Raw genomic sequence first — 22,960 nt, forward strand, 5'->3', positions numbered from 1 at the left:
ACACACACACACACACACACACACACACACACATATATATTCCGGACTATATATTCCGGGCCAGAAGAATGCCTACAGTGCCAGATTGTTGCCTGAAGTGGCCCACATCCAAATGGTACCGAAGCCCCACCACTTCATGTTTGGTATCATTGAAAAGCCCTAAATGTTCTCTGTAGATAGCAAAAGGAGTTAATTCAGTAGTATGCAGTGGGTGGGAGACATTCAGGTTTACAAATGTCCTCCACAGAAGACAAATTTGAACTGCTGGTAGTCACAAGGATAAACCATGTTATTGGAGGATAATGCCAAAAATTAGGGATTTACAACTCAGAAGATCTTGGAGGATCACCATCAGAGTGGTATCGAAAACACAATTGGAGAACTTTATTCCTTCATCATTTGATGAGTGGGACCCACAGACTGACTAGAACCTACTTGTAATCCCAAATTTTGATTCCCCAATTTAAGCCTCTGTATTGTTCTTTGGCTGTTGACTGAATTTATATACTTCTGGTCAAAACTGGCAACTCTTACTGGAATTCACTGGATAATGAATAATGCTTGTGTCTCACAAATGATAGCTAATCACTTTGATGCCCTATTCATTACTATACTGAGCACTGAAGAGACATTTCCTAACCTGAGCTGTCTCCAATTCTAGAACCAATCTCATCAAGATGGCGCCATGGACGGCTGCCTCGGTGTGTTGATGCGCGTTGTTTGGTTTCATTTTATGTTTTAAACCTGTTTTTTGTGACGGTACCCAGAGCTCTTTCACCAGAGAAGAGCTCATGAACATCAGGGGAGCAACACCAGAGGATTTATTTCCTTAATTTCTGTGGAAATTTTGGACATACTGGTCAAAGGCGCGCTCACCCTTGCTCACGCAGTGAAACGCCGGAGGAGAGGAAAACGGGCCAGCGCGCTTGTGCGCCTTCGCCAGCACAGATTACGCACGTCGTTACTGGGAATATTTCTCTCTAACGTGCGCTCACTGCCCAACAAACTGGAGGAATTGCAACTGCTGTTGGGTAAAAACAGGGACTTTTCTTCATCTGCGGTTTTGTGCTTCATCAAGACGTGGCTCTGTGGATTAATACTGGACTCTGTGCTGCAGCTGGCAGGCTTCCAACTCCACCACGTGGACAGAGACACTGAACTTTCCGGTAAAACTAAAGGTGGAGGAATCTGTTTCTACATCAACAGTGGTTGGTGCAACGACGTGACAGTGATCCAGCAGCACTGTTCTCCTGACCTGGAATCTTTCACCATTAACTGTAAGCCTTTTTATTCACCCTGTGAGTTCGCTTCATTCATTCTGGTTGGTGTTTACATTCCGCCGCAGGCCAATGTGCAGGATGCACAGCGTATGCTCGCCGACCAGATACTGCGTGTGGAGCGGACCAACCCGGACTCTTTAGTTATTGTCCTTGGCGACTAAATACAGACAGTTTATCAAATGCCCGACCAGAGAGGAGAATACTCCCATGAATACTGCCATGGATGTCATCAATGTGTGAGTGTCCATGAATAGTTATCACTCATGATAAGCAAGTGGCATCTTGCATGGTAGCTTCCGTCAACAGTGTATGAATGTGTGTGTGAATGGGCGAAAGCTGATTTGTGTTGTAAAGCATTTTGAGTGGTCGATAAGGCTAGAAAAGTACCATACAAATGCAGCTCATTTACCATTACACTCAACTATTTCATAATATTGTTTATTCCAAAGCTTGTGAACAAATGGCACTATAATCAACAAAACAATGACTACAGAACAATAAGGTCTAATAGAGATGATAGTGGCGAAATCACTGTAACCTTATTGGGAACAAATATGAAGTGGCAGTTAAAAATGTATTTGAACAGCATTTGCATTTTGTTATATTTGTTATTTTTGTAATTTATTAAAAAAAAACAAGCATTTCCTTCAGATCAAACTTCTTTAGTGGTCATTTAAATACTCAGAAAGGGAAAATATCACAAAACAAATGAAGTATCTGAAGACATGAATCAAGTCTCCCAGTTTTCATGTACTAAATGCCACATTTGTTCCTGTTTTCATTTTCAGATGTAAGGCCATGGGTGATGTTAATGTTTTTACATCAGAACTGATCAAACTTTACATTATGTTGCAACCATTTCAAATAGGGTTAGAATAACTCAATAGTGCTTGCTATTTAAGACATTCAGATTACAGGAAACACAAACAGAGAAATACAATCATTTAAAAGCAAAACTTTTCTCAACAATTTTCTGTGATATATGACAATAACAGATAATAATGTGAACTGTTCTTGATACAATTATCCTTTCAAAAACCCAAAGTCCATCTTAAGCTTGTATTTTATTACATATGTAGAATAATAGAGAGATCAGCAACTGGAAAATGTATTGTTCCTTTTCAACTGCAGAAGAATAAGAACTCTTAAACACAATGTAACAGAATTTAAAGAGTAGTCACTTTCACAGGTTCTGATTCTGATTCCAGCGTTTGTTCTGTGTGGAAATAAATTGGGGCACTTTCAGGGGTCATCAGCAGTCCTGTCAACCATGATTGGTCAAGTGCGTGTCGTAACCACAATTTTACCACTGTATGGAGTAAAAAAACAAAAAACAAAAAGAACAGCAGAGAAATTTGTTGGACACACCATCAAGTCCAGTCATTAGTTGATGAAAAGGCAAGCTGAAGGAGCTGGAGTCAGCAGTTAGAAACCAAAAAGTGGCCCCCACACACACACACACACACACACACACACACACACACACACACACACACACACACACAGTGTCTTGTTTCCATCATTTCGGGGAACATTACATAGATTTACATTCATTTCTTTACCCTAACCATAACCATAACCATAACCATAACCATAAACACTACATGCCTATCCCTAACGTAAACCTAACTTTAAGCTAAAGATAATCTTACCCTAAATCTTACCCTTAAGCCAAGTCTTCACCCTGAAATGAAATGATTTACATCATGGGGAAATGTGTTTTGTCCCCAAAAGGAAGGTGAGTCCCCACAATGTGACTGTAAACAGATTTATGTCCCCACAACATGAGTAATACATGACCACACCCTGTGCTTGACAGATCAAGAGGTGTTCATCTCATGAAATTCTGCATCCTTTTATCTCCAAACATACCTGTGCTAATTACGGCCAAAAAACTGTATTTTAACTTCATCGTTCCACAGTACTTGTTTCCAGAATATTTTGTGGTGAGGATGCAGGAAAGGTTTTGTTCTGACTGTTCTTCCATGAAGGTCATATTTGTGCTGGTGTTGCTGCACAGTAGAACAATGCACCACCATTCCAGAATGCTAAATCTTCCTGAAGGTCTTCTGCTGTCAAACAGTGGTTTTGATTTGCCTTTTTAGGAATCAAGTGAGAAGTTTTTTCAGAAAGTTTCCTTGGTCTTTCAGGCCCCAACTTGACCTCCACCATTAACTGCCATTCCTTAATTACATTATGAACTGATGGCTCATGGCTTCCTGAAATTATTTTGCTATCTTCTTATGGAGATCCATCTTCTACTGACTTAACTATTCACAGTAACAGAAATTTTGCATGCCATTGTATATTATATTCCCAAATTATGATATTATGATATGATATTTAGGAAATATGCTTAGGATAAAATGAAATAACTGTCTTTGACATATTATTTTATATGCTGTATTACTTAGCTGAAAAGAAAATGATCGGAAATTCGTGGGAAATTAGATAAAATCAAAACTGAAGATTTTGACAAGGGGCTCAGCTTGGAACCTCTTCGATTAAACAATTTTGACAGCTTTGAACTACACTGCTAAAAAATTACTTTTAAATTGTAATTACAATTTTTTTTAAATTAATAAAAATGGAACCTTTAGTTAACCTGTATACTAATCCATCACTGACTGTCTGCATTTGACGTCATTTTGGTGTGTAAACATCACAAACAATGTGAGCAGCTTGGTTCTCCTACTCTTTCTCACAAGACATCTGATCCTTGATATAACAGCTAAAATTCAAACAAATTATCCAATTTCTAATACTGATGTTGCAAAAGTAGAGATTTGACTGGTATTGAAGATGTCTGTGTGTATGAAATGAAGTAGTCAGATCATTAAAAAGCATCTGAAACCAGCGGCTTTTGCAACTTTCCAAATCATACAATCCAAGATTTATGCCTATTATAACACAATGATTGGCTAGGTTTAGAATATATGGAAAGTTTGCTTTTCACATGTACAAATAAGTACAACATCACAAAGGCTTCGGCACCATCTGAATGTGTATGTTATTGCCATTTGTATGATCTGCTGCATTGAGACTACAAGACATGCAAAAAGAGTTCTTGGAGACAGATCAGGGAGACAGTCAGTGGGAGGCTATGACAGCAGGCTTTTAAGCCACACCTTCAGGACAGGTAGAAACACTTTTTCCACTGGCAGTGGTCAGAGAACCCATCATACTAGTTTACCTCCTTGACATGTGGAATGACCTACAAGGACAGCTGTACCTCAAAACTGTTCTCCACGCTCTTATGTACCCACTTTATTCAAAAGTCATGTTAAAATGATAGTGTCGAAGTATAACAGCACAAAAACAAGTTAAGGTATGTTGTGGGTATGCAGTGTGCCTGTTTGTGGAATATGAAGTGCATCATTCACTGTCCAGCTCCTTGTCGACTGAGGATGGACTGTCTCTGGCTGGCAGGAGATCATAGTGAGAGGGGATGTGGCTGTTTCTTGGTAGATCATATGGATCTTGACCAAATTGTAGGGGGCCATTGCTGTCTCCAGCCGGCTGGATGGTGCTTACAGTTGGCTCTGAAATCAAAGACAGGTAAGTTGGCAGTTGCTGGAACAATAAAGTATGAAGCTGTTTCCCAAAGGAACAATCTACTATTGAAAATTTGAGATGATATGTAATTAAATTTCTGTGCATCCAGTGGAGAGATAGGTTCAAGACAGGACATGTTTACAGACAGTACAATGGCTACAAGCAGGTGGAAATTGCAAGCCAACCCTGTAGACCTTGCTGCATTAATTAATTTTTTGGTCACTTGGCCTTTACAGCTTTGATAAAAACTGTAAAACTGTACTATCAATTTATAAATTTATAAGCAGAAAACATGTTAGCACTCTCCTTTTAGCTCTGTTTTGGTCAGCTCATCCTTAGAACTCCTTAGAAAAGCATGCTCCACTATGCTCACCAGCTAATTGCTAACTTTTTCTGCTGTTCAGTGCTCAGTAGGTGAACAGTAGATTTATCAGGATTTTTTTTCTCTGAAATCAACTGCCTCTACTCCTGGAAACTTCCAAGAAGGCACAGTGGACAGCTGCCTCAGTGTGTTGGTGCGCGTTGTTTTGTTTTGTGTTTTAACTCTGTTTTTTTGCCATGATACCCGGAGCTCTTTCACCAGAGAAGAGCTCACGGACATCAGGGGAGCAACACCAGAGGATTTACTTCCTAATTTTCTGCTCCCAACACTGGAAATTTTGGACATCCTGGTCAAAGGTGCGCTCACCTTTGCTCACGCAGCAAAACGCCGAAGGAGAGGAAAATGGGCTGGTGCAGTCGTGCGACTTCGCCAGCGCGGACTACGCACAGCGTTACCAGTCTCTAATGTACGTTAACTGCCCAACAAACTGGAGGTATTGCAACTGCTGTTGGGTAAAAACAGAGACTTTTCTTCATCTGCGGTTTTGTGCTTCTCAGAGACGTGGTTGTGTGGATTAATACCAGACTCTGTGCTGCAGCTGGCAGGCTTTCAACTCTACCACATGGACAGAGGCATGGAACTTTCCGGCAAAACTAAAGGTGGAGGAATTTGTTTCTACATCAACAGTGGTTGGTGCAATGACATGACAGTGATCCAGGAGCACTGTTCTCCTGACCTGGAATCTTTCATCATTAACTGTAAGCCTTTTTACTCACCCCGTGAGTTTGCTTCATTCATTCTGGTCGGCGTTTACATCCAGCAGGCCAGTGTGCAGGACACACAGTGCATATTATCTTAGTTATTGTCCTTGGTGACTTTAACAAAGGTAACCTCACTCACCTCACTGGTCCACTCACTCACTGCAACCTGTAGTGAGTGGACCAGTGAGGCTGTGGAGGATCTCCAGGCGTGCTTGGACTCTAGTGACTGGGATGTGTTCAGGACAGCTACCAACAGTCTGGATGAGTACACAGAGGCTGTGATGTCCGACATCAGCTTCTGGGAGGACTGCTGTGTTCCATCACACACGAGGGTGAGTTACAACAACGACAAACCCTGGTTCACAGTCAAACTCAAACAGCCAAGGTTGGCAAAGGAAGAGGCCTTCAGGAGTGGGGACAAAGACAGATCCAAAGAGTCAAAGTACAAGTTTAGCAAGGTGGTGGAAGAGGGTAAACGATGGTACTCTGAGAAGCTCCAACACCAGTTTTCAGCTAACAATTCTGCGTCTTTCTCGAAAGGGCTCAGGCAGATCACCAACTACAAGCCCCCCACTCCATCAACGACCGACACCTAGCCAACGACCTGAACGAGTTCCACTGCCGCTTTGAAAGACAAAGGGACAGTCCAGCAACCATCCCCTACGACACCTCCCAACAGCTCCAGCTCTGTCTGTCTGTCTCCTCATCTGCCTTGAAGCACTGTGCTGATCAGCTGTCTCCAGTGTTCACAGACATTTTCAACAACTCACTGGAGACATGTCACATGACAGCCTGCTTCAAGTCTTCAACCATCATCCCTGTTCCCAAGAAGACACAAAGACCATCAGCACCAGATCCCCCCAGGGCTGCGTTCTTTCTCCTCTGCTCTTCTCCCTGTACACAAATAGCTGCACCTCCAGTCACCAGTCCGTCAAGCTCCTGAAGTTTGCGGACGACACCACCCTCATTGGACTCATCTCTGATGGTGCCGAGTCCGCCTACAGGTGGGACACTGATCATCTGGTGACCTGGTGAAACCAGAACAACCTAGAGCTCAACGCTCTAAAGACAGTGGAGATGGTTGTGGACTACACAAAGAACTCAGCCTCACCTGCCCCCATCACCCTCTGTGACTCCACTATTGACACTGTGGAGTCTTTCCGCTTCCTGGGAACTATCATCTCCCAGGACCTCAAGTGGGAGCCGAACATCAGCTCCCTCATCAAGAAAGCACAGCAGAGGATGTACTTCCTACGGCAGCTGATGAAATCCAATCTGCCAAAGATAATGATGGTGCACTTCTACACAGCCATCATTGAGTCCATCTTCACCTCCTCCATCACCATCTGGTACGCTGCTGCCACCGCCAAGGACAAGGGCAGGCTGCAGTGTGTCATACATCCTTGCACTGGTACTAATTTTCTTTTATTATCCATTTTGAAAACATACTCCTCAATTACATGGCTTTACATGGCCAGGCACCAGCATACATCAGTGAACTTAACCTAATAATAATAAAAATAATATATAATAGACCTCTATTTTGCAACCACCTCATTTTAACTTCATTTTGATAGTTTCACTCGGTCTACCTTTTGGATGATTTATTTAGAAATTTGTATTTTCAGTTTGGTGTATTTTGATGTTGTAATGTTTTTTCTTTTCTTTGATTTCTTTAATGCTGTCTATGGAAAGCACTTTGTGCTCATAGACTTGAAAAGTACATTTATTTCTCAGATATTTATTTCAACAAATTTCACAAAATTAAAACATTCACATCTGGTTACTTTATCTGTGAACATGCTCTCAGTTTAATTTCCAGAAAAGTTACTGCAGTACATCTTGGTATATATCAATATTCTAGTGTAAAAGTACTGATACTATCATACTGAGATTTTACTCCTATTGCCCACAAATTAGATATAATATTACACCACATAATTAATGAAACTAAAGCATTTTGCTCTATAAAAAATTCACAATGAAAAACATAAAATGTAAGGTTAAGATCCTCACCAACTTCATAGACATTCCGGTTATTGGTGGAGCTGCTGTTGCTGATCTCAGCATATGGTGAATCCCGTCTGGCCGGTGATTTCATTTCAACATAGCCACAATCTGTGTTTTTGGCTATCAGCAGGGGAGGGTCCTTTATTGTAGCGTAGGGGTTTTCAGAGCTGAGGGAACAGGAGCTGGCATGATAGAGTGTACCCTTCACCAGATCTAGATGGCATAGACAGAGGAGCCAGTGAGAGGTGAATTCCAACATTAAACTGAGCAGGTCAGCATTTATTTGTATAATTCTAGGACCTACTGTGTAAGGATTTCCCCATGTATCCTCTGTCAACTCCGAATGCTCCTGGTGTGAAGAAAATTTTAAATAAGGAAAGTCTGTGAATGGTTATGGCAATATTAGGTTGGAAGGTTTTAGAGAAAGTCTGCCTTCCAAAGTAATTCACACTAATTAAAATGCAAATGCCAGTAAGATGTTTCAGATAGCTACATATCCCCACACACAAGCACTGTGATTGTTGGCTGCAAGTTGATGTTAGTTGTGCTGACAATAAATATATAACTTTGAATATAACTATAAAGTATTTCCTCCTATTGGCAGTTTTCAGGCAATCCAATGAAGAGAAATTTGAAATAATCTAAGTGACTTGTGATAAAGGTGTGTATCATCATTTCAGTGTCATTGTAAGTTAAAAATTCTCTTACTTTAGCAATGCACCTAGGACCTTGAAAAATTCCATTAACTTCTGTGTTAATCTCTTTGACCAGATAGCTAAAACACTGAAAAGAGAGGGAACTCTTTCTGCTTTCAATCACACACTTTGTTTCTTTATCATTTCATTTGAAAACAGTCTTTTTAAATCATTCAAAAACTGATATCAATGAGACAATTAAAACAGCCAAAGAACTAGGGTCATCTGGTCTAGCAGAGATATGTATGTGTTACATCATCAGTGTGGACTAGTGGGATAAAGGTTCATCGTCATTTAAAGTCAACAATCCACAAAGATACCAACTTGCAGCATTAATGCTGCTGAGTACTCTACAATGCATTCCATGTCTCACCCAGTTCACTGAAGCAGTTGCCTTGTTTCCAGTCTGCAGACAGTGTGCCAGTGTGATCAACCAGAGTTGCCCTTTTTCTATGATCCACATTCTTCAAGTTCACAAACAGCTGGTTGCTTTTAATCTGAGAACAGGGGCAAACATCAGTTGCTAGAATATACATTAATAGACACGTTCCATACTGAATTCTTACTTTGGCATCTGTTTGCCCCTCTAGAGTCTCAAAAAGTCCACATCCATACCTTTCCATATGGACCATTGTTAACATGTGGGGAGCTGATGCACTGGGTGAGAGTATGGTAGCTTGGGTTAGAGAAGTAGTTGCTAGGGTGGGCCTCACTTGTTGATGGGTGAGCATCTGAGAAATGACAAAATGACAAGATCTCTTACAAGAATGTACTGAGTGAGCATCTCAATGTGTGATGTCATACAAATCAAGAATCAAATGGGTCAATATCAGAATTAGCTTTTGTGGTCATGTATGTGTATACATACTGTTCTTACTCTTACACAATGTTTTTAAGTTGGTCTCAATGCACTTACACACAATTCCAAAAACAAATACAGGGAGATCGAAATGAACATACAGCTCATTAAGATCCCAAGTCACCTCTGTACATGAAGTACTGGACCAGCTCTCCACTCAAAGGGTCCGATTCCCAGTCCTACAGAGTTTTACCCTAATATGCTATGACTGAGAACTATTTAAGGTGGTGGCGAGGAGACATGCCTAGCTACTAACTACCTACATCCGGGTACCTAACCTGCTTCCTCTGATACTACACCTGACTGAATTGTCTTTGAGTCAGGATCAAGATATCAGCCACACCAGTTCATGGCAACTCTCTCTAAATGATGTGAGCTATTGGTATGGGTGCTAGGATGAAATTTAGTGGCTAGGGATAGCCCCAAGGGTCTGTTAATTTCTTTAGAGAGCCACAGTAATCTTGAGGGAACCTTTAAGATGTTAGTCACACAGGCGACTACATTTTACGACCATCAGAGAACTATAAAACTAAAGGATTGTCCAACACTTACATATTAATTTTAACTTACGTTATTTATTTGCAGTTTCTGTGTGTGTGTGTGTGTGTGTGTGTGTGTGTGTGTGTGTATACGCATACATACACATACACATACACACACACACACACACACACACACACATATATATATATATTAGTGAATAATAATCAAAGATCAATTTGTAGATAAATCAACAATTTGAGCATATAGCTCTATTAAAAAAGCTGTAGCTAAAACATTAATCATCTAATTGAGAGAGGATGAGAGATTGGTTATCTGGCCAGTACAATCTGTCTCTTCCTGCAGAAGAGTGGAAACTAGAAGAAACCCATGACTCCATCCAAAGTCCCTAAATTCCTCCAAAGTCCCATCCTTATTGTAGCAAAGTGAGTGAAGAACTTAAACTCCATTTTATAATTGACAGTCAGTTGGAAAATGGTTATTCCTCCTTTGCTCTGTCCTCTTGAATTGATTGTAGATTTTTCTAAGTCCTCCTCCTTTCTGATGTCAGGCTCCTCACATTCTCCTTCTCATGAGTTGGCTTGAAGTTGAAGAGACTAAGGAAGAAGAGTCTGAGTCAACTGTCAGAACTCCAGAAAAGTGTGGGGGAGAAAGGGATTCCCAGGAAGTACCACCAACTGTCCTAACCAGAGGCACTAGCGACTGACAAGCAAAGACTCATAGCTCTGGCTACCCACCTGACTAGAGAAGTAGAAGCCAGGAGAATAAATAGGATGTTCTCCACAGAACTGTCCAAAGTGTACTGTCAGTGGCAGAGTAAGACCACGAGAGTAGATCCACCCAGAACTGAGACTGAAAGGTACTGGAAGCATATATGGGAAAAGGCATCACATAACACCAATGCTCCGTGGAGAGTGGATCTAAGAGCAAACCACCGCAATCTCCTAAAGTAAGAACCGGTAACTATCACAATGGCAGACATACAAGAAAGAGTGTATCAGAGCAATGTATGAAGACCTGGACAGCACCAGGCCTGGACATGATTAAGACCTACTGGCTGAATAAGCTAACTGCACTCCATTAATGCCTGGCAGTACACGCACCAACTACTGGCACCAGGCACTATATATATATATATATATATATATATATATATATATATATATATACATATGGGATGGGGGTTGGGGTTACTGCTCCGAGTGCCCCGATCCCTACTGGGACCACTTTTGCCTTTATGCCCCACATCTTCTCCAACTCCTCCTTGAGACCCTGGTATTTCTCCAGCTTCTCGTGCTCTTTCTTCCTGATGTTACTGTCACTTGGGATCGCTACATCCACCACTGTGACTGTCTTCTGTTCTTTGTCTACCACCACTATGTCTGGTTGGTTCGCCATCACCAGTTTGTCTGTCTGGAACTGGAAGTCCCACAGGATCTTGGCTCAGTCGTTCTGGATCACCTTTGGAGGCGTCTTCCACCTTGACCCTGGGACCTCCAGCCCATACTCGGTACAGATGTTCCTGTGTACGATACTAGCCACCTGGTTATGACGCTCCATGTATGCCTTCCCTGCCAGCATCTTACACCCCGCTGTTATGTGCTGGATTGTCTCAGGGGCATCTTTGCACAGCCTGGGGTCTTGTCTAATGTGGTAGATCCCGGCCACTACTGACCTTGTGTTCAAGGCTTGCTCTTGTGCGTGCCATGATCAGTGCCTGTGTGCTGTCTTTCAGTCCAGCCTTTTCCAGCCACTGGTATGTTTTTGCTATGTCAGCCACTTCCTCAAGCTGTCGATGGTACATGCCATGCAGGGGCTTGTCTGTCCATGCCAACCCTTCTGGCTCCTCCTTACTGGGCTTCTGCTGCCTGAGGCATTCACTCAGCAGGTCATCACTGGGGGCCATCTTCCTGATGTACTCCCAGAGGCTTGTTGTTTCCTCCTGGATAGTGGCTCTGACGCTCACTAGTCCACGGCCTCCTGTCTTCCGCTTAGTGTATAGCCTCAGGACGCTGGACTTAGGGTGAAAACATCCATGCATCGTAAGGAGCTTCCTTGTCTTGACTTGTCTCAACTCCAGGCACGTTTAATGGAGGTCAGAGGCACCCAAGTGTCACATCAGACCATTCAAAACTGCTTACATCAGCATGGTCTGCGTGCTAGATGACTTGCAAGGGTACCTGACCACACCACCAGGCATTGACATCATCATCTTATATGGGCCAGGGAGCATTTACGCTGGAAGAGGGACCAGTGGGCATCAGTGCTGTTCTCTGATGAAAGTCAATTCATATTGAGAAGAAATGATGGCCGCCAACGATGTCAAGGAGAGCACTATGTATCAGCCACTGTTGTCACCGGACAAGCGTTTGGTGGTGGTGGTGTTACAGGAACTGCACTACACTTTGAATGGTACAGTGACAATGCTCAGCAAACAATAAGTCAACTTGTGAACAGCATGAGACATTGTTGTCAAGCTGTAATTGATGCTCAAGGGCACATGACAAGTTATTGAGACATTGACATTTTTTGGTTTGGTATACCCACCACTGTTGTTGGCTTTTTTTTCAATTAAATTGTTTGAGATGAGGAAATCACCATTGCATGCTTCTACTTAAATGCCCTACTTTCATGATATAATATCACTGTAGCATGAATGTTTCACATTTTCCATAAATTTCACCGGAAAGCCAAATATCCCTAATTTTTTGTGAGTAGTGTATGTGTGTATATATACTGTATATATACTGAGCCAACTAAACAACCACTGAACAAACACATGGCTCAACACAAGAGGGCTAACTCCTCAGATCAATGCCCAGCAGTTACCGTGAAAGATAAGGGACACATTAGTCACTCATTCATTATTCATCTGGGACAACAACGTACATATTTCAAAGAGGAGTGGTGGAGGTTGAAACCATCTCTCAACAGAGGAGGAGGTCTACGACCCCACTTAAACCACTCCCACAACATGGCCCTTTCAGCCCTTGCACAGTTTGCCTTGTCTCCTTGGATGAGAGGTCAAATATTTTCAAGTTTCTACAGTCAAGTTGCCCTTGATTCTACCATCCTTGGATATAACCTTCATTCCTTTGTTCATGACTTGGAAGTTATGTATTTTAAAACATGGCATAAAATCCCCTGGTTACTTTAGAATGAATTTATCAGTCTTTTCCACCACCAGTGATAAGAAGCATTGTGTACATTCACTTTGAGTATTGTATGATTCCTCTGTTATTGGTAAAAAGGACAATGGACTTAATTTAGCATGAAAAACAATTATTTTCATCATACCGCAATCCTGTTATCATCTTCTCAAAATAGTAATTAACTGTTTGAAAGAATACAACAACCTAGGGAAAACAGCACATCTTATGAGAAACAACTGATGGCCGAACATAAGAAAAGACCTGCCCAACTTGCCTGGGACAGTACGTTACTGAGCTGGCTACAGTTTGAAGGAGGTCATCCTGTAATGTACCTGCAATGGCATAATCAGCATTGACCCTCATCGCAGGGGTATAGGTCACAGATGGCATGGTGGGCTCTTTGCCCTTCTGCTTCTTCCTGTAGATGATGAAGAGGACAAGGAGAAAGAGCACCAGCAACACCAGGACGATGATTCCTGTGATGGCTCCGATCTGGTAGGTGTCCACCTGTATGGCTGCACTTGTCAAACTGTTGAGGCTGCCCACCACCACCACACCAGCTGCAGACAGGAGGGGTCGGAAATATCAAATGAGAGTTAGAAGCTGTAGAATCTGTTCAGTCTAAATGAAAATTTTGTCCATTTTAAAAATAAAACTTGAAAAAAGCTGTTCTTTAAGAAGATGACTGTCAATGATAAGACATCCAAGGGAATTTGATTACAGTAACCAATCTAAAAAATACATCTGAGAAATGCCCAAGGACATCAGGCATTTTTGTGTACTTTTTTTTTCTGAATATGGTGCACCATTGATTGATTCCATTTACATTGAGGTGTGTCCTCACCTTGGTCGCAACGAGCTCCCTTCCAACCTGGGTTGCAGTAACATGTACCAGTCATGTGATCGCAAGTGGAGTTATTTTGACAGTCACAGACCTGACGGCAGCCATAACCATACGAACCAGGAAGACACTCTAGAGATGAGAAAAAAGTAATCAAAAGCATTAAGGGAACTTTAATTTGGGATGTCCCTAACAGTAATGACAGAAAAACTGCATTCTGATGGAAACAATAATATGTCCCTGGCCTTGGCAATCTACATGTCCAAGTATCCTTGGACAAGATACTGAACTCCAAATTGCTCCCAATGCAGCGCCATCGGTGTGAGTCTGTGTCAATGGATAATATTTGTATTCACACACACATTCTTATGGCTTAGCCGCCATATGAATGTGTGTGTGAATAAGTGAATGCAGATTTGTGGTGTAAAAGCACTGTGAGTGGTCGTCAGACTAGAAAAAGCTATAAAAATATAGTCCATTTACCATATATATATGTGCGTTTGTGTATGTATGTTTATGTATGTGTGTGTATGTGTGTGTGTGTAAATATATATATATATACACACACACACACACACACACACACACACACACACACAAAGTTAGGGATACTTGGCTTTCGGGTGCACTATAACCTTTACAGGTGAACTTAATTTGACCCTCTGTGACGCTTTGCGTCAGCCACTATTGCACCTGATGAGCCTTTGGTGGTGGTGGTGTTACAGTGCGGGAAGGTGTGTCTAGTCAATACAGAACTGCACTACACTTTGTGAATGGTACAGTGACAAGCCCATACTACCTGAATAACATCATTAATCCAGTCATTGTGCCCCTGTATGAACAAAACAGGCCTAATTTCATCTTCATGGAAGACAATGCTCCAACTCTTCGAGGTTGCATCACTAGGGAACGGCTGCTGGAGACTGGGGTACCTCAAATGGAGTGGCCTGCACTTTCTCCAGACCTGAATCCTGTAGAAAACCTATGGGATCAGCTGCGTCGCTGTGTAGCCCCCCCCCCCCGACAATGGTGGTGTTCCATTGGGATGGCGGAAGACAGGTAACAAAGTCCAAGGAGATGTGGGATCATGGACGATGTTGAAGGAGGCCAAGTCCGCTGGATTCCTGGGTGATGTGAGCTTGGAGGAGTGGCCCCATTGGAGGACATCCGAACATAGAGTTCGAGGCACAAACAAACGGTTCTGCAGACAGGTGCTAGGCCCAGGCTCACCCTCTGTAGCTGACATCACCCTCTCCTCAATGTCCCAGATGACAGGGGTAATCAGACAAGAACCTGGTAAAATGGGTGGACCTCGTCATCTTCTCCTCCCTCTCCTGGAACTGATAGGACAAGGCATCTGGCATGATGTTCTGGGAACCTGGATGATAGGATAGGGAAAAGCTGAAGCGGGTGAAGAACAGAAACCACCTGGCCTTCCTGGAATTCAGTCTTTGTGCTGTGCGGATGTATTCTTGTGGTCAGTCCAGACCTGGACGGGGTGTCTTCGTACCCTCCAGCTAATGGCGCCATTCCTCCAACACCATCTTGACTGCCAGCAGTTCTCGGTTGCTGATGTCATAGTTTCTCTCTGTGGGGGACAGGCGTCGCGAGAAGAAGGCACAGGGATGGAGTCTCTGGTCAGTGGCTGACTGCTGGGACAGCACTGCCACCACCGCCACGTCTGAAGCATCCACCTCAATGGCAAACTGGCACTCAGGGTCAGACAGTCGGAGAATGAGTGAACCGGCCTTTTAGAGTATGGAAGGCCTTCTCAGCCATCGGAGTCCACAGGAAGGTCATCTTCGACGACGTGAGGGTTGTGAGGGGGGCAGTGATGGAGCTGTAGTTCCCTATGAACCATCTATAGAAATTTGTGAACCCAACAGGGAGGAGATCAGGATGTCATCCAGGTAAACACACACATAACGATTTAACATGTCTCTGAGAACGTCATTTACCAGTGCCAAAGGGCATCACCAGATATTCATAATGACCAGTGGGGGTGTGGAAGGCCGTCTTCCACTCATCTCCCTCCCGAATGCGAACCAAGTGATAAGTGTTGCGGAGATCTAATTCAGTGAAGATTGTGGCCCCTTGGAGCAGCTTGAAGGTAGAAGAGATGAGTGGGAGAGGATAGCGGTTCTTGATCGTGATGTTGTTCCCGGTAGTCAATGCACGGCCTCAGTGTCCCATCCTTCTTACTCACAAAAAGGAATCCTGGAAGTACTCCATCCTTGGATGGCATCTGTAGACCAGTCAATGTGAGGGTTATGCTGTCGTAACCAAGGGTAGCCCAGAATGAGGAGGATGTGTGGTGACCTCAAGATGTGAAACTGAATGGTTTCGTGATGGTTACTGGATAGCAGGATTTGGACGGGAGCATTGGCGGGCACAGGTTGGGACAGGGGAACACGATGAATGTCCAGCTGACTGACCAGTTTCTCATCCATTATGTTAGCATACACCCCCGAGTCAATAAACGTTGCCAGCGTTTGAGAGCCTTCAGGGAGGAGGATCTTGGAATGGAAGAGCGGACGCTGAGGAACAGAGGCGGTTGAAGCAGAGGTGTGGCTCACCAGTATCTCCCCGATAACTGGTGAGCTCTGTCTTTTACTGGGCAGCGGGAGACATAGTGGTCACAGCAAATACAGAGATTAGACTGGACCGGAGCCGGAGCCAGAGGCGAAGGCTGGGAATGATTTACAGCCATCTGCTGTATCTGTGCTGCTAACACTGTTAGCACTTGCTTTTGGGAAGCCATGGCCTGCGTAAGTGCCGCTGTGTTGGCTGCCATCACAGACTCATGCTGCTGGAGAATTTCTTCAATCCACCCAAAGCGGTTGGCAGGCGAAGTTGAGCACGCTGGATCCATAACTAGCTATGAATCCAGTGTGCTCAACTTGGCTGAAGTAGGACACATATATATGTGTGTCCTACTTCAGCTCAATGTTTTCAAATTCTTATTGATGATTTGAAGCTTTTGAAATTTATTTGTGTTGAAGTACTTGGCTTTCTGATGTTTGAAAGAAAAAGTGTCAAATTAAAATTACACATGGAAAGAAATTGAACTGTCACAGGTTAAATATGTGGAGGTGAGGCTGAAGAGTCATTTGAACTACAAATAAGTAAGGCACAGTTTACTGAGTAGTACTGAGAGGAGTTGAAATGTTCAGGTGGTCAGTGTGGTGACATGAATAAAAAGAATTTAATAGGAAAAGAGTACAAAAAACGTGCATAACAGAAGCAAGCATCTGTCTACTTGTCCAGGTATAAGCATGGAATATAATAGTTTACAAGAAAGGAGGTTAAGTGTAAGTTGAGGTGTAGGCACATCAAGTGCAAGCACTAAGAGGAGCTTAAAAAAGAAGTAAATAAATATGTAAGAGTTTGCATCACCATCACTCATTCAAATAACAAGGGACGAAGAAAGAAAGAATGAAAGCAGACAGGGTTTAAGGTAGTGTAGCATACTTTGTTCACAATGTCGTCCCATGAAGCCGGTGCGACAGGTGCACTGTCCAGAGATATGGTCACAGTCAGCTCCATTTCTACACTGGCAGATCTGAGAACAGTCCTTCCCATAGAAACCTAATGGACAGCCTGCAAGGGAGTCATAATACATCACATTATATACTTTCACAACTACCTGTTTCTTAAACAAACAATGAAGGCAAACATACATGTCTCAAATGAGACTTTGTAATCAATAGTACCTCTTTTTTTGTCATATGTACAGTATTTTATGATATATGACATCAACTACTTGTCACAGGAGTAAACTGCTCATGTGTATATGTGTGTATGTGTATCTGTGACTGACGTTGAGTGCAGTAGAGTCCGGTCCATCCTGGGGTGCACTTGCATTCTCCATCATAAGCACTGCAGTAGGCTCCATTGTGACAAGTACATGTGTGGATGCAGTTGGGTCCCCACTGACCAGATGGACACGCTGTAACACAGTGACAACAAAGGGTTAGTGCTTGTATCTTTAGTCATGCCTGTTCATAGCTAAATATACTGTAGTTTCTAAATATCGTTACACTTACACTACACACAATATATAAGATTTCATGAATAAACAACCTTTTTGCAGGACAGTAACATTATAAAATACATCAGAACCACTGTGTTTCTTATTTATCATTAAATTGAATAAACGCACGCTGTGAGCAGTCGCTGCCAATCCATCCTGGATAACACTGACAGGAGCCATCAATTGGGTTACAGGTGCCATTATTGGTGCAGCTGCAGCTCCAGGCACAGTTCTTCCCAAAGCGACCACTGGGACATACTGCACAAAAGACATCTGTGTTAATCATTCGTGTTCCTCAATCGCATTTTAGCAAGAAGTATTGTCACTTCCTGAGTATTACTGCCATCTCAGATATCATTCATGGAGTAACTGGATTCTTTCTGGCATCCTGGGATCTTGGTTGGTGATTAGGTTCAGTGGGACATCACACATCAGTGTGTTACATCGTATGACCAAATGTTCATCAGTTCAAACATTTACAATGTTTAATTCCCTCTACTGAAATGTAATTTGTGTATGGGTCATGAAAACACAGGCATGTGAGATTCATGCTGGCAGCTGCTCTCACTCAGATGCTTCTTGAACAGCTTTGATCTTTTTACAGAGAAATTTTCACAGTGTCTTCACTTAAAGAAATGTCTTGGAACAGCACATCGAAGACCAATACCAAAAGGATGCATGGCAAGTATCAGTCAGTGAGCTGCAGGGTAACTCACCCTCATTACACAGTGCCCCCTTGAAGCCCGGCAGACAGTCACACTGCCCAGTCATGTGGTGACAAGGTCCATTACTGTGGACACACTGTGGACAGGTCTGACTGCAACGGTGACCAAAGTAGCCTGGAGAGCAGACTTCAGCAAGCCAGGACAAACATGTGGTGAGTTCATCAATCTGTTTACAATTTAAACCAAATTTAGAAAGATTAACAACTAATTATACAATCAGCAACTGGGATTGTTTTTTAGAAGCCTGTTGGAAGTGAAAGTGTTCAAGAGGAGTGTAAGGTGAGATTTAACATCAGACTACAATCCACAATTGTCATACAGGTCCTACTGGTACTTAAATTTCGATACAGTGGACAAAAGCAAGGGAAAATGGAACAAAGAAATACCAGTTGGCCATTTTAGAGGAGTGGAGAAATAAATTAGTGAGTAAAAGTAAGTTTGGTTACATTACTGTATACCCACACACCCACACACACATCCCCATCAGTCAGTTAGAAGTGAAGAAGCCCCTGGGATGAGATATGAAACATTTTCAAGTATGTAGAACCAGTCCAGCTTCCCTAGATCCAACCCTCCTTGGATGATGGACCGAGAGTTTAACTTAGTATGTTGACTGCTAACTGCTGCAATTAGCTAGTTAGCTCAGTTGGACATGCAGCGAGCACTGTTACTATTTGGCTCAGCCCTGTAGTAACAGGATCAAATTGACCTCTGTAGATCTCTGAGGCTATGTTCTGGCTGTGTTCACTGGGAGCTGATTCAATTCTGCATATGTACATGTTTCCTGTAAAAACAGGCAGCTAGGGAGGGACTTTGTGCTGGACAGAGTCAGCTAACAGGACCAGTAGCTACATGGCAAGGGGACGTAACACAGATTCAATGCTATTGGCTATAATAAAAGCCAATGTGTAACTGTAACAAGTTGTTTTGACCAACTATCAATAATGACAAGATTGTGCTCAAGAAAGTAGATGGCAAAATGCATTTACAGAGTAACCGCAGAAATTAAAGCTACTACCATACCTATGCACTTGAATACTGCTGTAATGAAACTGTTGTTAAAGCCCAATAAACACCTAATGTAACCTTCCAGCTATCATCCAATCTGAATTACAATTATATAGGTAAAGACCCCCAAATCGAATAGAATAAAAATGGATTCTGAATTACATTGAGACAATTAAATGTTCAAAGTCACTCAGAAAAATAAAGTTGAATGCGCAAAGTCCCTTAGAAGATAAGTCTTCTCCCCTTTCACAGTGGGGAGACATTGTACAACACTACAATGTCTCTCCCCAGCACTGTCAGATATTTGTAGCTCTCAATGCCCTCTACCTCTTCTCCCAGGATGGAAATGGTGTTAAAAATACCCATAAAGTCCAGAAGTCCACAAAAATCACCTTTGTCTTGGTCACATTTAGGAGGAGGTGGTTATTCCCACACCATGCCACAAAGTGGTCCACTAGTTCCCTGTACTCAATTTCCTCTCCGCCACTGACACACCCCAAAACTGCAGAGTCATCAGAGAATATGTGAAGATGACAGGACTGTGAATTGTACCAGAGGTCTGAGGTGTACAATACAGAGAGGAAGAGTGAGAGTACAGTCCCCTGCAGTGCTCCTGTGTTGCTGACCACCTGTTAAGACACACATCCCCTCAGTTTCACAAACAGAGGTCTGTGGGTCAGGAAGTCAATAATCCAGGTGTCACATCAGTCAGCTCTGTCTGTCTTGATGGGTATGACGTTATCAACACAGAAGTTAATGTACTCTGTTTGTCATGGACTCTGGTGGAGCATCTTAGCCCCACCCTCCTGCTCACACCCCTCTGATCATCCTCCACTCAGCCCTGCCAGCTTTTCCCGCCACTGCTCTGCCCTCGTGCTGAAGGAAAATCCTCATTGGGTAACTGACTGTCTTCACGCTCTGTGATTGGCCAGTCACACACAGCGCCCGCCCCTCCCTACACGTCTCTGCAGCCAGAGCTGTGTCCCACTCTTGCACACACACAGACAGTGACTGATCTCTCTGTGCTTGGCTTGACTCTAGCTCACATTGCTCTCTTCAGTGCTCCTTAGGTTTTCTTCAGTTCACCTCTATTTCGGTTTGTATGATATTTAAAGTTACTTGGTGAACTTGTTTCGTAACGTACGCGGTGCATTTGACAAGACAGAGCTGAAAACGGCTCGTGTCGCGTTGGTCACTCACTCCACTTTTTTTTGTTTGTTTGTTTGTTTTTTTACCGTCTGCTTGCTCTTAGTTTGGCTGGTGATACACTTAAGAATATTCATGATCTGGGTTCATAAAAAACTTAGGTAAATAGTTCATGTCGTCGGAATTCCACATTGATTTGAATCTCAATTTTGAGGCTGTTCTGTAAATAGTTTTCAAATAAACAATAAATATAGCAACTTCTGATCAATCCATATCAATTGCAGACTTAAAATAATGTACTGATTTAAGCTCCACCCATTTCCAGTTTAGAACCTGCCCACTCAGAGTACAGGTACGGATACAGATAATTTAGATGGTTGAACAGATACAGATACAGACACAGATAGTAGTGCACTCGCTCATCCCTCCTCTGCCCACACCCTACTGTACTCCCCCTGCATTGACTGTCAGCCAATCTGTGACCAGCCTGCTCTGCCACCACACTCCTGTTTCTCATCTGCTCATTTGTACCTCAGTATTCATACCAGTCAGTGTCCCTTTGTTCTCTGCCAGATCGTTGTTAGTGCTTATGCCTGCCTCGTATCCCACCTGTTCTCTTGTTCTGCCTTTTTTGGATTTTTGACTGGCTTCGTGTTTTTGCCTGCCGATTCTGTACCTCTGCCTGATCAACCTGCTTTCTGGTATCGACCCTAGCTACAGACTGTATTCTGCTCTGCTTAAAGGACCCAGTAAACTTGCTGTTTTCACCTTATATGTGTCTCTGCCTGGTGACTCTGCGTGTGGATGCTCTCTGGTTTGTGACAGAACAATCTGGCCAGAAATAGATCCAGCAGAATTCCAACACCTCTGTGCGCTGGTGGATAAGCTGGGCTCTGCTCTCAACGTGCAACAGAAGGAGATGGAGACGGTAACACAACATCTGCAAGCTCTCTCCAACAGCGTTGAGCACCTCTCCACCCGGCTACAGCAGTTTCAGTTCATAGCTCCACCCAGCCAGACCACTCCTTCACCAGCACTGCCGCCTGCTCCACCAGCGCCACACCCTAGCCATGAGCCACATTTGCCTCCTCCCAGTCACTACAGTGGTGAGCCCGGCCTTTGCCATTCTTTTTTATCCCAGTGCTCCCTTGTATTTGAACTGCACCATCCACCTTCCCATCCGATCACTCCCGGGTTGCCTGCATAATCACTCTCTTGGATGGGAGAGTGGGGAACTTCGGTGTGGGAAGCTGATTCACTTGTCTGCGCCTCCTTGGAGGTTTTCACTCAGGAGACGAAGAAGGTGTTTGACAGGTCTGTCAGTGGCAGAGAGGCAGCACAAGCTCTTCTTCAGGCACGCCAGGGGAGGAGGTCAGTTTCTGATTACGCCATTGATTTTCGCAGATTAGCTGCTAAGTGCTCTTCGAATGAGGATGCCCAGTACGATGCCATTTTGAACGGTCTCACTGACACTGTAAAGGATGAGCTAGCCACCCGTGAACTGCCTGCCACACTAGATTCACTAATTGACTTGGCAATTTGCATTGATAGCAGGCTAACACAGAGGCAGAGGGAGAGGCTAGCTGGGTGCTCTCAGTTATGTCTCCACAGATCACCGGCAGCGGAGCCAGTTCCTAGCTCCTCAGATCTAGAACCCATGCAGGTGGACCCCCTGTCCCCAGCGGAACGACAACGGCGCATCACCACCGACTCCTGCCTGTACTGCGGACAGTCTGGACATTACGTCGCATCCTGCCCGTTAAAAGTCAACACTCACTAGTAGAGAGGGAGTTACTGGTGAGTGTCCTCACCTTCTCGGAATCTCCCACCAAACGTTTGCTCCTAACCGCCACCCTCCAGTGGAGAGACCAGCGGTTGGAGGTGGCCATGCTTATTGACTCTGGGGCAGATGAAAGCATGATTGACACCGCGCTGTTTAGACAGCTGGGTGTCCGTACCCTAAGGCTACCCCAAACCATGCAAGCCACACTCTCAATGGTCAACCTCTTACCAAGGTAAAATACATCACTGAGCCTGTCACCCTTCTGATTTCTGGCAATCATTGTGAAGAA

General features: G+C 43.4%; 1 protein-coding gene across 1 annotated transcript in view; it reads right to left on the reverse strand.

Moving 5' to 3' along the window:
* Positions 1 to 1,738: 1,738 nt before the first annotated feature.
* The window catches only part of megf10 (multiple EGF-like-domains 10), a 143,352-nt gene continuing 122,130 nt past the window's right edge, over positions 1,739 to 22,960 (reverse strand). Inside the window, exons 15-25 of the mRNA XM_076757431.1 lie at positions 18,726 to 18,860; positions 18,139 to 18,267; positions 17,797 to 17,925; positions 17,448 to 17,576; positions 13,980 to 14,108; positions 13,468 to 13,695; positions 9,239 to 9,354; positions 8,997 to 9,120; positions 8,233 to 8,277; positions 7,935 to 8,141; positions 1,739 to 4,822 (exon numbers count right to left, since the gene is read on the reverse strand). Coding sequence (XP_076613546.1) covers positions 4,656 to 4,822; positions 7,935 to 8,141; positions 8,233 to 8,277; positions 8,997 to 9,120; positions 9,239 to 9,354; positions 13,468 to 13,695; positions 13,980 to 14,108; positions 17,448 to 17,576; positions 17,797 to 17,925; positions 18,139 to 18,267; positions 18,726 to 18,860 — 1,538 coding nt within the window. The 3' untranslated portion in view covers positions 1,739 to 4,655. The remainder of the gene's footprint in view (positions 4,823 to 7,934; positions 8,142 to 8,232; positions 8,278 to 8,996; positions 9,121 to 9,238; positions 9,355 to 13,467; positions 13,696 to 13,979; positions 14,109 to 17,447; positions 17,577 to 17,796; positions 17,926 to 18,138; positions 18,268 to 18,725; positions 18,861 to 22,960) is intronic.

Source organism: Chaetodon auriga, chromosome 19 (genome assembly GCF_051107435.1).
Source record: "Chaetodon auriga isolate fChaAug3 chromosome 19, fChaAug3.hap1, whole genome shotgun sequence".
Classification (NCBI taxonomy): domain Eukaryota; kingdom Metazoa; phylum Chordata; class Actinopteri; order Chaetodontiformes; family Chaetodontidae; genus Chaetodon; species Chaetodon auriga.